The sequence below is a fragment of the Nycticebus coucang genome, chromosome 8 (assembly GCF_027406575.1).
Source record: "Nycticebus coucang isolate mNycCou1 chromosome 8, mNycCou1.pri, whole genome shotgun sequence".
In the NCBI taxonomy this organism is placed as follows: Eukaryota; Metazoa; Chordata; class Mammalia; order Primates; family Lorisidae; genus Nycticebus; species Nycticebus coucang.
The window spans coordinates 71,150,228-71,168,012 of NC_069787.1; the positions used below are offsets into that span (position 1 = coordinate 71,150,228).

Consider the following 17,785-nt stretch of genomic DNA (forward strand, 5'->3'; position numbering starts at 1 on the left):
CATTTTTTCAAGTAGTTATCTTTTCCAAACTTGGCACTAAAAGGTAAACACATTGACTCAAGAATTCATCAATAAAATTGAATCCCAAAAAAAAGACCTGAGTGGTTCAAGCTTCTGCATAGATTATAAGGACAGAGCATGAAAGGAGATACTTCTTAAAGAAAAAATGAATCTGTGCAAATTACAGAAGCATGTATGAATAATGAGAACACTGTTTAATCATTAGCAAGCAGAAACAATGGTAATAAACAATCTTGAAGCTTTGAGAAAATAATTCTCAAATTGTGATCCCCTGACTAGCAGCATCACCTTCACCTGTTAAAATGCACAGTTTTAGACTCTACCCTAAACCTAAGGAATCAGCAACCATAAGAGCAGGCCCCAGGAATCATCAAGTCCTCCAGGTGTTTTGAGAGGTAATAACGTTTGAGAGCTGCTGTTTATTCAGTCAGCTCTCTATCTACCAGCTGAGACAGGGAGGAATCACTCTCTAGGTTCAGATGAAGTATTAAAAAGTAGTACTCTACATGGGAGTACTCTTTGGAGACTCACTGCCAAAACACGAAGTCCACATTACTCAAAGCGGGACCGTGGACCAGTAGCAATAGCATCCCCTGGAAACTTACCAGAAATGAAGAATCTTGGGTCACAGTTTACAATGAATGAGAATGTTCATCCCTAGATGATTCCTCTGCATATTAACATTTGAGAGGCACTAAACTAGAAGCAGAAAATCAAACTAACTAGTGAGAGAAGGAAAAGATTCTTGACCACAGTACCCTACTCTGAGAGAAGTAGGAAGCACCTTGCTTACCTCTAACTCTGTCTCAGGCTGCAGGGTGGGAAGGCATGGACTCCAGAGCAGTTACCTAGGCTCAGGCCCTGCCTTTCCCATTGGCTGCCTCTGGAACTGCAAGAGAAGGTCCCCACTTGTCACTGCTGACTTTGACCTACTGAGTTCCTTGGCCTTCAACATGCTTGAAAATGCGGCTAAGTATACAACTCCTTGAACCGTGAATATTTCAATGCCAGGTAGCAATGAAAATACAGACCAAAAGTTCAATCCACTTAATCCCATAAATTATATGGTAGAACTATATATATACATATACACACACACATATTGTGTCCCCATGAAGGCACTTCTCTCAAAACTTCTTATTTTTTTCTCAAATCTTTTTCAATAGTAGATACTTCCCAATCATCTACTCCACAAGTAGATGTGTTATGAGAGAGAAAAGCAAAAAAGTTAACATGGACTGCTTCAAAGAAAAGCCTACCCATCTTTTATTACATCTTTATAAAATTTTTTAAAAAGTATTTTTCCAACCAACCTGGTAACATGGATCCCTCATTAGTAGCCTCAGACAGATTAACACTCTCAGAAAATGAATAGATGGGGCTCGATTAACCCACTCTCTGAAAGAAGAAGACAAGAGAACATGTCATGTCTAAAAGCCCAACGTGACAACTCATGAACAGTGCAAGACTGTGCAAAAATATAAAGAACACACACAGAAATAAGCACTTCATTAATTAGCAGTGAGGACTCGTATCTGGTACTTGGACACTTGACCCATTTTAATTCAAAACACATTTAAACCATCTTTGTCACCATAAAGCAGAGGCTCCCCCAAACTTATCTCATTTACACTACTCTTACGGACTCAGTAGTATTTCACAGTACCCCCAGAGCAAAAGAAATACCTAAAAGTCCCAAAAATTAGTTAGGTCCAACTTAATAAGAATTATGCCCTAATAACCTAGTATCCATTTGAAAACATCATCGGAAAAGGTTACTTTAATCATCAAACTTACTTATTGGTGGAGTATGTTCACCTATGGACACAAAACAACCTCTCAAGCCTAGGAATCAGATTGGACACCACCATCCCTGTTTCCTCTTCCACCTAATTTTCACAGGGTACTTTCTTTTTATCACAGAACCACTGAAAACTCAGCTTCAGAAAGATATGCCATCTCTAAAGGAACGTAGTAAGATCTGAAGTTGAAATCATAGAGTGCCTTGAGTAGTCTGTGCCATGTTTGATGGATGTTGAGTACACTGTTCTCCTTAAAAATTTAAAATACTGGCTAGGCGCAGTGGCTCATGCCTGTAATCCTAGCACTCTGGGAGGCCAAGGTGGGTAGATTGCCTGAGCTCATGGGTTCAAGATCAGCCTGAACAAGAGCCAGACTCCATCTCTAAAAACAGCCAGGTGTTGTGGTGGGCACCTGTAGTCCCAGCATCTCAGGAGGCTGAGGCAAGAGAATCACTTGAGCCCAAGAGTTGGAGATTGCAATGAGCTATGACATCACGGCACTCTACCAAAGGCGACAAAGTGAGACTCTTGTCTCAAAAAAAAAAAGGAAAGAAAATTTAAAAAAAAACAAAAACATATAGCTTCTGCAAGTTCTCTGCAGCCCCAGAGCACTTTAATACTCAGTTTGGGAAACATGGTGACAGAGTATTTTATAGATCAGTTTCCCCAGAAGCAGACCCCAAGATGAAGACTGGTGTGTGCAAATTAACAATTAAGGACATGTTCTCAAGAAACCGGTAAGAGAATAAAAGAAAGGGGAAGGGAAGAAACCCAAACAAGCCCGCAAATCAGGCAAAGTCTCACGTCAGCCTGACTCTGCACTGGGGCTCTGGAATGTTAGCTCCTACTCAGAGTTGTCCCACATGGAGACAGGGGCATTAGGCTGTCACAGTACCACAACTACTGCCATTGGCTGAGAGTGCAGGAGGAATTGAGGGTACAAATTTCCAGGCGCTCCCATGGGCTCTCCGTGCTTTCAGGCAAAGGAGACTCAAGGAGCCTGAGGTTGGAGCAGGTGCTGTTGGACAGGAAACTGCCAAAACCAACAGGGCAGGAACTGAGGGTTCTGGGCACAGCACCAATATCATCCTACAGCTCTGTGCTGAGACAACGCAGAACCCTTTGAAATCAAAGACACAGTCACTGGAAGAATTATAATATGACAGAAACTGAAGGGCACTTACTAAAAGTCAAGCACAGAGGTAACTATTGAAACCAGGCGCCTGTTTGGAGGAGGAAAAAAATCTGGATTTCTGTTTCAAACATTCACTACATTCAATATTCAAAATACCACTGGCAGATTTCTGAAGAACTATTTATCACTTTGTTGCCATCAAATGATATAAGTATCCACTGAAGTGCATTCTGAGAGGCTTTTCAATTATATTTCTTTAGCAAAGAATGATTTAGCTGTATCCGTCCAAGGATCTTTAAAATAAGGACAATTGCCCATTTTACTGTGTTGTTGAAGGAACCGGCCAATGCCCCAAATCAGAGGAGATTACAGGGCCGGGTACCCACTATCTACTCAAATATGCATTGATTAACCAATTCTCTGATGTAAACCAGTATTGTTAAAGGTAAGCACAGCTGAGTCCCCCTTCACGTACCTCTCACCTAATGGATTTAATCCTAAGGGAACACAGAAGTCAACACAGAATCCTTCCATTTATGTGCTTTAATAAGCTGAGACGCTGAGGCTAATTCAGAAGTAAGAAGACAGAGTGGGGATAGTCTATGCTGTTTGGTGATACCCATCATCCCTTCCTGGCCCTCCTGGGCCACAGTGAACAGTTTATATCTCGTCATTTATCTGTACTGTGTCCAGTTAGAGCTGGTAGTAAATGCAGTCACAATGTTACAGCTTTTCAGTATCTCCTAGTGTTGCCACATGGGCCACAGAGTGTGCAGGACACAAGGTGCATTTCACATCACTTATTGAGGACACTTGTTGTCAAGGAGTTGGAGTAACAGAGCCCAAACTGAATCTCAGTTTGATGGCTAGCACGTCTGAAACTGACTGCCTGAGCTTCCCCACAAGCTAGATACTCCCCGCCTTCCAGTGACCAGACCGAAACCCTTGGTGGGATTTTCTATTTCCCTCATATCCTTTGTCCAATTCCCCAGCAAATTCTGTCAGGTCTACCTTTCAAATAGCTATCGCCACAGTCTTAACACTTCTCAGAACTTCCTTCGCCACTATCCTGGTTCAAGCCGCCATCATCCTTTGCTTGAGCTATTACAAAAGCCTCCTATCTGGCTTCCATCTTTGCTCTCTCTCACCTTTCAAGAGGGTCCTTTACAAACACAAACCAATTTATGCCATTCCTCAGCCCAAACCCTCCAACTCCCCATCTCACTCAGAATCAAGCCAAAATTCACACCATGGTCCGCAGGCCCCATGGAAGATGGCCCCACGTTATACCTCTGGCCCCATTTCTTTCTGCTGCCCCTGGCTCACTCCCCCATCACATGGCTGGGCCAAAGCCAATGCCTAAAGTGGTCCCTATGGCAGCTTTCTATAGCTTTTCCAGACTGGAATCTTACAGAGAATTGAAAGATGTGTTGTGATGTGACATGAGACCAGGCTCCTGCAGTTGTTCTGACCACACCCTGGTGCATGTTGTGGTGCAGAGGTGGCCAACACAACACTGACTATACTCCTAGAGTGAGGAAGTCAGGCTGAACACTGCTCTGCACTCAGCTTGCTATGTGGGTGCAGCCTGGAATCACCCACAGAAGGCAGTCCCAGCCAGAGGATATTTGTCTCACACTACCCTCCAAGCTAGTGATGCTTGATGTGCATTTAGCAAAAGACTGAAACACAAATTGTCTCCAATTTCATACTTAGCCAAGAAAAACTGAGGGAGGTAATGAAAGCTATTTTAGACTAGAGTCATCCTAATTTTTCCCACCCTCTCCCACCTCCACATCTAAGCTGGTTGTGTATTCAGTAAAGCATTCATTAAAAATCTTCCCCTGGTCAAGTGGAAGAATTACTTAAGCTGTGGACCTAAGCTACCCATTGCCTCGCTTGTCCCATATTGATCCTTGTCCTCTGACAGAAGAATTCAGCCTTGCTTCTTCTCTGGTTCTTTGAAATTCAACTCTTTCCCCCAAAGCTGCACATCTCAAACCTGAGTGCATAAGATCCATCTCTTTGGAAGGCAGGAAGAACATCCAAATGTCAAGTGGCTTAGAGTGGAGTGTAAGTGGGCTAGGTGGGGGATAGCACGCCACTGCCACTGGACATGCTATCCCCCACCTAGCCCACTTACACTCCACTCTAAGCCACTTGACATTCTTTCCATCTGTAAAGAATTATCTCATGGGAAGGAGGTTAAGAAATATGCTTTCCCATAGCCTTATATCCTCAGGGATGTTTGAGTGCTTCTTGCAGATGAGAGCCCCCAGCAGAGGCCTGAATTGGCAGAGGAATGTTGAGTAAGATGTCCCAAGCGCATCACTAACTGAGATTCACTCTTCCGTCCATCACCAATCCTCCTGGCAAGAAGTGCCTGCCACAGTTGTCATCACCACTGCGGCCCCTCTTCTGTTCCAAGCACCTTGTTATTGACCCCCTTGCCATAGGGGTGAAACCCAGTTTCTTCTAAGAGTTAGGACTCAACCAATCCCAGAACTGTTAGCCAGGTAGAATTATCCAAGGCCACACTGGTAACTGTACTAGGATTCATCTGACTTCAGATCATAAGTACTCTCCATGGGGAAAAAAATACAGCAAATTTGAAATACATTTCAAATTCAAAACAATTATTTATGAGAACACTTATGAAATTGTGGTTATACTAACGCTCCTGATACAGCCAGATACCTTTAATCTTCATAACTAGAGAAAGGGCACATGACAAGCTTCCCTTTCAGGTGCTGGGGTTAGCTAAAGATAGCAAGCAGCCTCAACTCTAGTGCACAGATACTACATCCCAAAGCTCTCCCAGAAATGATGATCAGGTTGCAACAGCTGCTAGCAATGGAACGATGTTGAATGCTGATTACTTTTAATTATTTAAGGGGAAAAGCTATGGGATATTTTAAGAGATGATTCATGCTACAAATATTTGTATGTTTGGTATTTTTCTTGTTAGCTATATACAATCTTCATGAGGAAAGTTCATGACCTTTCCAATGTATTTTTCATATTAATATAAATCTGAAAAGCTTTTTTTTTTTTTTTTTTTAGGTGATTATGAAGGAAAGGAATTTATTTCTTACAGTTATGAAGGCTGAGAAGGCTCAAGTCACAGGGCCACACCAGGTAAGGGCCCACTTGCTGGTGGGGACTCTCTGCAGAGGCCTGAGGTGCCCCAAGGCATCACACAGTGAAGGGCTGAGCTGACTCTGAAAAGCTTTTTTCTATCTCCTCCCTACCTCCTAAGGAAAAAATTCCAGAATAGATTTTTTTTTTTTTTTTTTACCAATAAAGGAGTGTAATGAATAAAGAGTTCCAGAAAAGCCTCAAAGTTGAAAGTCCTATTTCAAATAAATAGCATTTTTTTGTTTTGTTTTGCAATTTTGGGACCAAAGCCCAAAGCTATTAATATTTCTACATGATTCTGGTCTCTGCTATTGTAAATGTAAATAGAACTCCCGGTGTGTGAGTCCTCTGGCTTCTCCTCTCTTCACACTGACCTAGGAAAGAGCAGTTGTTCCCTCCTGGCTCCCCTCCCTTAACCCCCTACAAGGACGTGGCACAGGGGATGGAGTTCTGGTATTCAAGGGGAATTGTATGCTCTGTAAGACAATATATACTTCTGTTTGCCAAGAGTTAGGGGATTAGGAACACACAGCTTAGTGTAACCTGGGAATTACAGAGAATAACAGTGATGTATTGTAAAGATGGGCACCTTTATTTTATTGATCCAGCAACTGTGGCCTGGAGGTGCTACGTGACTGGCCCAAGGCTGCTCTAAGTAACAGAGGTCTGGATGCCTGCCTCCCAGACCAGTGCCCCTACCACTCCTCCCCTCCTCCTACACAAGGGGAAAGAGAAGGTGATTCTGAGAATATGCTTAATATGGGAACAGGAGCATTCAGCACGGTGGCATTGGGGTCCTTTGAGGCAGCCCTGAAAAACTTGCCTGCCAAGATAATGTTTCCCTGGAGGCTATGTCTCAATATAGCAGCCACACACAAGCAAACTCATGAGCAGGCAAATATTTATCCCCTCTTGTGACTGAACTTATGCCACTGCTTTCACAGGACTATTAATACATGGCAGTGTGATCAGTCCCACGGCCTCTGTACATGACAACCTGCCATTTTGCTGTCAGCATCAAGTGCTTTCGGCTACCAATACAAAAAGAGAAAGGAATAGGTACTAGAGGCACAGTATTTGAAAAGAAAAGAAGACAATCTGGGTTTCCACTCATCATATGATGTGAAGAGTACCAATGAAAAGTCAGTCACAAAGCTGTGGTATTGTATAATAAAGCTGCAGCCACCAAGATCAGCAAGAGCCCCAAGGGAATGGGGTTAATTCAATCCTTGCAGGTGACAGAATCCACACGGTCAATGTCAGAGGTCCCAACCCGGCCCCTATTTGTTACATGCTTCTCTCTGTCTCTCCCCAGGAATGAGCGGCCCTTTCTAGGCTGCACTTCTGATTCCATTAAACAAAAAAAAAAAAAAAGAGAGAGAGAAGAGAAGAGAAGAAAAAGATGTCATCTTTGACTCAAGCAGAGAAATTCAAGCCTGTTTGACAATAAATATTACCCCAAATTCAAAAGACAGAGTCCTATTTTTTTGATAGCTGAAAAAGTAACACTCATATCAAAGTAGATACAAAAAACTTTAAAAAAAAAGAATATAACTGAAGAAGTTCATCATAGATGATTATTTAAGGAATCCTTACTGACTTGTTTCACTATTCTTAATGTGTCTTTGTTTTTTCCCTGTTTCTTCCACCAACCCTAGCACAGAATGTGTACCTAATCTGAAGTCTATCCAGGGGCTCACGCTGGCCCCTAAAATCAGAAGACTGAGTAGAAAGGACTTCCTTCTAGATCTTTCTTATAGGTAACTGATGAAAATTTCAGAGTGCTTTCAAATATTTACTTACCACCTACTATCAGCCAGGCACTGTTATAAGCCAGGAGTAGAGTAGAGGACAAAACCACGCATTTGCCCTCCTGAAGCTTACATTCTGATGACAAACACAAATAAAAACATATCTAGGTGGTGGCTAGTAAACAACAGTCAAGATTAAGGATTTACTGGGTACTTGGATGGCTATTTCAGGATAGTCAGAAAGGGTTCTCTAGTAAGATTAGCACCTGATGTCTAGGTCAGAATAGCAGAGTAGTGAAGTACATAGTCCCTGAGGCAGAAGCACTGTGGTCTGTGCGAAGAATAGCAAGGAAGCCCCTGGGGCAGGAACAGAGGGAGCAAACACAGAGCACTGGGTGTTAAGGTCAGAGAGACAGCAGGAGCCAGACTTTCAGTGTCTTTGAGACTAGGAACAGGGACTTCAAACTTTTATTTTGTAAAGTGAATATAAGTCTCTGGGCACAGATTGGCATGATCTGTGATCTGATTGAGATTTTAGAAAGATCCTCTGGATGCAGTGCTGAAAACAGAACATAGAGACCCAAGCATCAAAGGCAGGGAGCACGATTAGCCAAGTGACAGGTGCTGGCAGCTTCGACTTCTAGACGGGGAAGACTGAAGCTGAAGTTTTCCCACAGGTTTAGTGAGAAAAATCAAAAAGCCTGTTTTAGGCATTTTAACTTTGAGATGCCCAGGGAAGGAAGAGTCCACCAATCAGTATGTGAAACTAAAGATGAATTTATAGCAAAGAAGAGTTATACTTGTAAGGTCCAGTCTCTTGGAGCAAAACTAACAGGGGGATGTAGGGATGGGCAGGCTTTCACAAAAGTGTTTGTGGTGGATTAGTTGGCTTTTTGTTTTTTTAGAAACAAGGTCTCCTCTTTTACCCAGGCTGAAGTACAGTAGCCAATCATAGCTCACTGCAACCTCAAACTCCTGGGCACTCAAGCAATCCTCCTGCCTCATCCCCCCAAGTAGCAGGCACACAACACCGTGCACAACTAACTTCTCTCTTTTTTATAGAGATGGGGGGGGGCGTGTCTTACTATATTCATTGCTCAGTCTGGTCTTGACCTCCTGATCTCAAGCTATCTTCCTGCCTGAGCCTCCCAAAGTTCTGAAATTATATGTATGAGCCACTGTACCCAGCCAGTTGGTTGATTTTTAGCTGTAGAAATTTGGTTTCTAGAATAGGACTGTCACTTATTGTCTGGCTCTCAGAAGCTTGTGTACTGATGAGAAACTGTCATTTATTGATCTGGCCAGGTTTAAAATTGGTTGTGGTGGTTACTTGTGACCATTAGGTCTTTCCTGAAAAGATGGGAACATTTCCCTTTCTTGCCTAAGACATCCAATTGGATGAGTTTCCCTGTACTAAATAAAGCAGTACTAAATAGCAGTACTAAATAGCAGTAAATAGAGAACATAATTACCAAGTGATACTTTTCCCTGGCATTAACCTCAAAACAAATTTTAAATGTGGCTTGATTAGTAAAGAACCAAGGAATCAGCAATGCATAGGAGAAAACAGTACTTGCTAAGACTTTACCTCAGGACCATGGGTTCAACTTTGCTTCAAGACCTTGGACTGAACTTCTCAGCTTCAACAGCTATCAAATGAGGCCTGAACAAGATTTTCTTCAGGGTCCATGCCACTTCTATAATTTCGTGACATTTTTTGAATATATCGTTCCCTCAGTGTCTGTGGAAGATTGGTTCCAGGACTCCTCACTCCCAGATATCAAAACCAGAGGATGCTCAAGTTCTTATATGAAATGGTATTGTGTATATATTTGCATATAACCTACACACCACCTACCCAATACTTTAAATCATTTCCAGATTTTTTATAATACCTAATACAATGTAAATGCTATGTAAATAGTTGTTATACTATATTGGTTTTCATTTGTATTATTTTTTATTGTTGTGGTTTTAGGGTTTTATTATTATTATTATTATTATTATTTTCAATCTGTAGTTGGTTGAATCCAAGAATTCAGAACCAGGGATACCGAAGGCCAACTGTATGTGTGTGTGTGTGAGTGTACACATTTTAAGTGTGAGATTAACCCTACATAACATTTCATGGGAAGTAAAAGTATAAGACATAGGTATTTGTTGCAAGTTAAAAGAGGAATCATTATTTACTTAAGGACTACATGAAAGCCTAGATTCTCAAGGATTACACATCATGTCTACATTTGAGGTTGTCAAGCTTAGACTAAAAGTGAGACAAAAAGACAAGATCCATTCTCAGCCAATAATCTAGCTCCTTTAAAAACTCTACTCTGTATAAAAGCAGAATATAGTTTTATATGTGCATAATAATTTATCAAATAAGTAGAAAAAACTCATAACATTTTTAACAGATTAGAGGAAGTATAGCGAGAGTTAATATAACTATTTCAACAGGTGACATAATGGGTAAATTTTCATTTTTCATGAAAAAAAAATCGGCATAAAAGGGCTGCAAAGAAGTGGGGACAGGGTGCTTCAGACAGAGGAGAGTTGAAAGAAAGAATAATTTTCAAAGGATGGAAATTTCACTCTGACCTTGGTGAGCCCAGACGATACACTGGGATCAAGGATCAAGAGATGAGCAGAGAAGGAAGATCTTAAAGGACTTTGGGAACCAGCTAAAGAACTGGCTTTAGAAGCTTTAAAGTACATAAAGACACAAACATGAGACTTTGGGAGTGTTAGTGAAACTTCGTCTGTATCCATTTTATGGGGCTAACGTGAAGCCCTCTCTTCTGGGAGTGGTTAAAGGGGGAAAAACTTCACAGATAAGACTAAATTCCCTTTCAGTCACATTATCCATGTGAAACTGAGTGGCATAACACCCTGAAAATGCCCAATCTTGTCTTCAACCAGAATTGAACCAAGGGCCAAAATACTCCCCCAACCCTGATCTCATGCAGCCTTCAGCTGTTTCAATATAAATTGTATATATTTACCATGTTTTCCCTTATGTTGGGACAGTGAATAATTGTTTTGCTGATCAGAGTAGACTTTGAGTCCCAGGAAGAAAGAGGCCGCACGTCCTACTCATTTTTGTATTTTCACCCATTCTTCCTTCTCCACCATTTGTTTCCTCCCTTCCTTAAACGTAGCAGATGTTCACCAGTTTGTTTATTAAACTGAATCTAAGCTTCCTATCCAGTGTTAAATCTGATGTTTGCAAAGAAAAGGGATAGGAAGCCATATCAGAAAAGGCCTTGAGGGTTGTGCATGGTGGCTTACACCTGTGATTCTAGCACCCTAGGAAGAGGTGGCAGGAGGATCAGGAGAATTGCTTGAGCTCAGGAAGGAGTTCAAGGCCAAGCTTAGCAAAACTGAGACCCTATCTCTACACAAAACAGAAAAATTAGCTGGGCTTGGCAGCATACGTCTGTAGTCCCAGCTACACCAGAGGCCAATGCAGAAGGATCGCTTGAGCCCAGGAGTTTGAGGTTGCTGTGAGATAGGCTGATGCCACCACACTCCACTCAGAGCAGGAAAATAAATAAATCAAAGAAAAAAAGAAAAAGGAAAAGAAAGAAAATGGAAAAAAAGAAAAGAAGAAAACTCCCTGAGATATAATTCTTCTATTAGTCTAAAGTCAGAGGAGAGAGGGAAAAAAGTCTGGTCCTGGCCACCTTAGCAAGGTTATATGGGGTGAGGCATAATGGAAGACCTTTGTACTTAAGCCATCTTTTCCCAGCCCTGCTTTTAGAATACAACTAAACATAACAATCTGTCAGCAGCCTCAGGATGACATAAAAGGATGCTCTTGATGTTCAGCATTCCTAAAGTCCTTCTTGTACTGTGAAAGCAAAGAGATCTACCATCTTTTCTGTCTAGTTTGAAGAGTCCCAAGCACTGCTCCTGTTAAAAGCCAGTAACTCCATCTGATCTAAGAAGTTCTGTTAATCACTAAGAATTTGAAAAGGCCCTAAAAAGATATCTCGTAAAGTCCTTTTTTTTTAAGGTCTTTTCAATTGATGGATGCCAACTCTTGCCCAATTATTCTCCCTAACAATTTCTGTATTTGGTGCCTTCCTCAAAGTACCTACCCAGCACATAGTCTATTAGACATCCCTTGAAGATGTTAGTTGTCATAAGAAAAATTAAAGAACTTTACTTCCTAACCCCATTTCACACATTCTGCTACTCACCATTGTTCTACTCTGTTCAAGCTCAAGAGAAAAAATAGTTAAAGACTATTCAGATTTTATTGGTCAGTGTTCGTTAATCTTTGAACAATTCTTTGAGTTATCATCAAGAACTAAGTATGACCCAATTACATAACCGTGGTAAAGATTTTGGGCATCTTGTATCATCTTGGCCAGTCTAAGACTCCTATGCCCAAATTAAGTACAAAGCAACGACAGATACAGTCCCAATCCTATATTGTTTTAAACTAAATCACTGTTATTTGGCAGTCACTGACTGGTACTTAAATTGGCAATACTAATGGCTCGATCCAAAAGATGGAATCATTAGGCCACCACTTAGGTAGCATTTAGTAGCAAATTCATCAGGGAGGACCCATCAGATTGCGGTTCTACTTAAAATGAGCTATTGTCCTGGGACAAGTCAGAGTTTTATTTTGATCAAGACACTAAATATTGAATAGGAATAATTTTTCCCATTCTCACTGGGGCAGAATTATGATATCTCTCAATTGAGTCCCAAAGTGATAAGAAAGATTTAAGGTTCTTTATAGGCATCTTCTCAACTGATGCATGTGGGAAGAAAGTCTGAGCCTCCTGGAAAGAGTAAAGACAGAGGGAATATTGGGAGCCTCCTTCACATGTGGCAGCAGCAGCATACCCAGATCTCAGCAGCAGCATACCCAGATCTCAGACAAAGCAGTGCAGAATGAATAGAAAATTCAACCGTGACTGCAATCCAGCACCAGTCACAGCTCACTGAAAATGCTTGATATTCGTAAAAGAGAATCTAAAGGACTTGTTAACTGATCTTTGTCCTGCAGTCCCAACACTGCACCTATATTAAGACAGATTGAGGAAGGAACATCTGAGTTGGTCTTGAGAAGAAACATGTTTATGAGGCTTAACTGGATTTTACACACTCATCCTCTCTTATCTCAAGGTCAAGACTGGGGAAGCCCATCTAATCGGTCATTACACTGACTGCAAAACCTCTGAAGATTTTGTCCAAGGTGTTACCCAATGTCTCTCACAAGGACCTGTTGATAAACTCCTCTTGAGTAGTCAAACTCAAAATAAAGAAAACACTATAACTTGAGTGTTTTCTCATTTTACCTCACCTATCATAAAATTCAGTGCCTACTCAGAGTGATTTTAATGAGATCATCTACAATGCCTACTGATTTACCTCCTTTTAAATGGTCTTTGCGTCCGTGAAGCTAGTGAATGATGCCCCATGATCATATCAATGTACACAGCTATGATTTAATAAAAAAAAAAGTAAATGGTCTTTGCTTGATTTTATCCTACAAACTACTTTAAATTATATCCTAGAGACAAGATGTATGACACATGCCATTAATGTTCATCTTTCCAAAGAAAAGCTTACCTGCATATGAGTCTATTTTTCACCAAGGCTGTAAAGATCTCCTGAAATAGTTTATGCTGTGGATGTTTGCTGAAATTTCTCTCATTCTTGTAGTTTATACTGAGATAAAACAAACAGAAACCATTTTATAATAAAAATCATCTAGTTTGTGCCAAAGATAAAGACCAGTGCAGACAAAGACCATCTATATTCAGACAAAGATTGAAGGAGTCTTGGGTTTAACATTGTGCAAAAGGCAATTATCAATTGTCAAAATAGGAACTAGAATTCCAATTATAAATTAATAATATAAATTATAGCCAAGCATATGTATTTTCTTTTATCATGTTATTAAATTTATTCCCTGCAAACACTTAGCTATTGAAATTAGTTAGAGGGGGGTGGCGCCTGTAGCTCAAGGGGTAGGCCGCCGGTCCCATATGCCAGAGGTGGCGGGTTCAAACCTAGCCCCGGCCAAAAACCAAAAAAAAACAAAAAAAAAGAAATTAGTTAGAGGGAAGAAAGGAGTAGATGGAGATAAAGAATTATTGGGGCACATTATTTAGAAAGTTGGGTGAACAGGAATAGAAGAATACCCTCCCTTTGCCTTTTCCAAACACATGTTACCTCTGACCAAGCTATCAACATCAGCTTAGTTGTCACATGTAATTCCTGGATAATGGGGATTTATTAAACACAGTCTGCATTCCTTCAGCTGTGTTGACTGGTTAGTTATTTCATATGTTATGGGGGTTGGGGGGCATGTTTCTAGCAAAGTTTTGAGATATTCCAGCTTCAACTTGAGTTTACTGATAATATAGCTCACTGAGGAGGTTTAAAAAAAAAAACCCTAAAAATTCCACTTTAAAACTTGGAGAAAATAAGAAATACTATACAGAAAGGTTGCATTGCTATGAATTTATAATATAATATTTTGTGCATAATTTAAAAAATTAATTTTGAGATGTAGGCCAAATAAAACGGAAATACATGAATATACTACCTCAAAGGCAAGTTCTGTAACTTTATGCCTTCACACTCGTTCAGATGCCATTAGACGGCATATACCCTCCCTAGCCAGGTGTAGGGGTGTCCTCATAGCTCTCTCAACCTCAAAGTGCTGGGCTCAAGCAAACCTGCCTCAGCCTCCCAAGTAGCTGGGACTACAGGTTTCCACCCTGTTAGCCAGCTAGTTTTTCAATTTTTAGTAGAGACAGGGTCTTGCTCTTACTCAGGCTGTTCTCAAACTCTTCAGCTCAAGCAATCTTCCTGCTACAGCCTCCCAGAGTGCTAGACGTGGGAGCCACCATGCCTGGCCTGTAATGGTTTCTCTACTTGGATACTGGTAAACTGAATATATAACAATTTTTAAAGTATTAAGTGTTCATCGCTGAAAAATATATCTTTGAAATTTGAACCCATGTAATGTCACGTGGCTTTTCTAGACTATTAAATTCATTGTCATAAAATGACAGGGAAATAAAATCTAGGCCAAATAAACAAATGATCATCTCAAATGTTTATATGCATATTTCATGCCATTCATTATTTACATGATACTTAGTGCCAAGTGACCTGAGCACAGTGTAAAACTGAGAGAACCAGCTTCTGAAAGGGGAGTGGCCCCTGGGAATGTGCAACTTCTAAAAGGTCTACATGGCAACAGAGATAAACAACAGCAGATACTTTAACTTTAACGGTGAGTTGCTATCCCTTCAACTCAAAACCTCAGTTGTTTTGACAACCACATTCTTTAACCACCACATCTGTTCACAGCAATAGCTTCTTTTTATGCCTTCTCATTACTGGCAAGATCCAGTCAGACCCAAAGCTAAGACCAAGATCAGAATCAGCCTAGCCAGGTCAAGTATCTGGAACCACTTCCTCATTGAGCAAATGCCAGATTATGTGTCAGCACAGTGTCTGTAACTCCCAGGTCAGTTCCACCTGTAAACCAAGAAGCTTGTTATTTACACATTATTTCTGGGAATGGTTTAAGCACTAACTAATAAATATTAGGCATCTCCATGGTAAACTTTGAAACATATTTTCAATCCTAGCTCCTATGATAAATAAAACTCTGGACTAACTAGAATAGGTTGCTGAAGGCAACAGAGATACTAGATTTCTTACCTAAAATTTTCAAGTTCAACAGCTTCTGTGGATTCATGCCACTGACCTCGAGCTCTGTATCCACCCACCTTGATGGCGGGCTCAGACTTTGTCATGCTATTTTGGGCACTATCGAAGTTAATGGCTGGAAGCTACAGAAATAGAAGCACAGAGTCCATGAGGGTCACAATTCAACACAGGATAAAGAAAGCAACGTGATGTGGGGAGGGAGAGCAAAGGATGAAGAGGACAAGTCTTTACTCCAGGCCGAAAAAGATGGTAGCCAGGTCACAAATAGGGAATCTCTGAGATTTAAATATCTTTGATCTAAACATTTACTCTATCTTTTGTTGGATTCTTTTTCTTCATAGCTTGTAATATTACTCGTTATATCTTACAGTGATTTATGTATTTTCATTTTCCCTTGATTATAATGTTACCTCGACAGACATAGGAAATTCCCTGGTTTTTTGCTCAATGCTGTTTCCCTAGCATCTAAAATAGTGCTGGGGATACAGAGCTGTAGGGAGGCTTGGGCATCAGGAGTTTTTGAAGCTTCTCATGTGATTCAAATGTGCATCCAGACTAAAGAGTTCCTGAATCCAGGTAGAACACTCTGGTATAGAGTGGCATGTCTAAATTGAGGATGAGTCATCAGGCATTCATTCCTTCTTCAGCATTTTCCAAGTATACATACTGCTTGCCAGGTGTTAGGATGTAACAATAAAGATTTTATCACTTATAATCAGTCTGAACATCTTGATTACTCAATCACAGTTATGAAAGACATTAAAATCTATTACAGAATTCATCATAAGTAAAAATTAACTACAACAACTTAACCGTGTGTCCATTTGCAATATAAACTAGTTAATTATTCATGTAACAATCAAATTATCAGTATTCAAGTAGTTTCACTTAGCAATATTTAGCTACAAATGGGATAAGATTTTTTTCTGAGATTTTTTTCTAGTTCCACAGTAAATTTGAGCATAAGATGTTCCAAGAGTAGTTAAATTATAACAGATGAGATAAGTAAAGCATAATATAACAAAAAGATATATTTTCAGTAAATTACTTTATTCTTTATAATTATCAAATAAAGCTATACTATATTGCGTTTTTCTTATTCCATTTAATATCTACCTCAGTCAGCCAGTCTACAACCATTGTAAGACAAAAAGATATAGGCACTTTAGCCAGCAATGCTTAGTATTAAGAAAACAGGCTTGGCGCCCATAGTACAGTGGTTATGGCACCAGCCACATGCACTGAGGGTGGCGGGTTCAAATCAGGCCCAGGCCAGCTAAACAAATGCAATAAAAAAATAGCTGGTCATTGTGGCAAGCATCTGTAGTTTCAGCTACTTGGGAGGCTAAAGCAAGAGAATCTCTTAAGCCCAAGAGTTTGAGGTTGCTGTGAGCTGTGATGCCACAGCACTCTACCAAGTAAGACTCTATCTCAAAAAAAAGACATAGTAAGACTCTATCTCAAAAAAAAAGAAAGAAAACAAATTCCATGGCCAGATTCCATGGTTTCAAATCAACCATTAGCCAGTTGCACAGTCTTGGAAAATGTACTTAATCTCTGTGCATCAGTTTCTACATCATTAAAATGGAAATAGTAATAATAATATAACTCAGAGTTATTATAAAATGAAATGAGTTACTATTTATAAAGTACTTATCATATGCCAGGCATAGTTCTAAGTGCTTCATAAATACTCTTTTAATCTTCATATAAACTTGTTAAATGAATAAAATATGTCACTATAAATTAGGTGATTTCCAAACATGAACTGATAACCCAAATGATATTAAAAATAAAGTCACAGGACAAGCAAACTTTTCATGTTATATATGAAATGTCATGATACACAGCAAACAGGAAGTGACTTTTCCAGACCCAAGGGATTTCAATCCCCTTGCCATTAGCACAACTCCCAGAATACTGTTTGCAAGAGACGAGATAGCCAGCACAGAGAAAGGAAGCCCAGGCCACACAAGGGGGAGGCGTGGGAAGCTGCAGCTTACAGCCATTACCCCTGTGGGGACAGCAGGCAGCTGGTATTGGAAATCAACTTATGAAGACTCAGTGGATAAGATGGTCTTGGCATCTACAGCTGCAAAGACCAAGAACTAAGTAGGAATCTTGAAGCAACCAGCCATCTTCACATAAAAGCATGTAAGTTCAGAAACTGGTTTAAAACCTAAAGCCTTTTCTCCTGGTGCCACAATTCCTTGGAAACTATGTGTCTAACC

General features: G+C 40.3%; 1 protein-coding gene across 1 annotated transcript in view; it reads right to left on the reverse strand.

The window, feature by feature from the left end:
* Nucleotides 1–17,785, reverse strand: part of NEK10 (NIMA related kinase 10) — a 250,365-nt gene that overhangs the window by 206,401 nt on the left and 26,179 nt on the right. The window contains exons 4-6 of the mRNA XM_053600397.1: nt 15,546–15,676; nt 13,434–13,532; nt 1,335–1,419 (exon numbers count right to left, since the gene is read on the reverse strand). Of these exons, the coding sequence (XP_053456372.1) occupies nt 1,335–1,419; nt 13,434–13,532; nt 15,546–15,676 (315 nt within the window). The remainder of the gene's footprint in view (nt 1–1,334; nt 1,420–13,433; nt 13,533–15,545; nt 15,677–17,785) is intronic.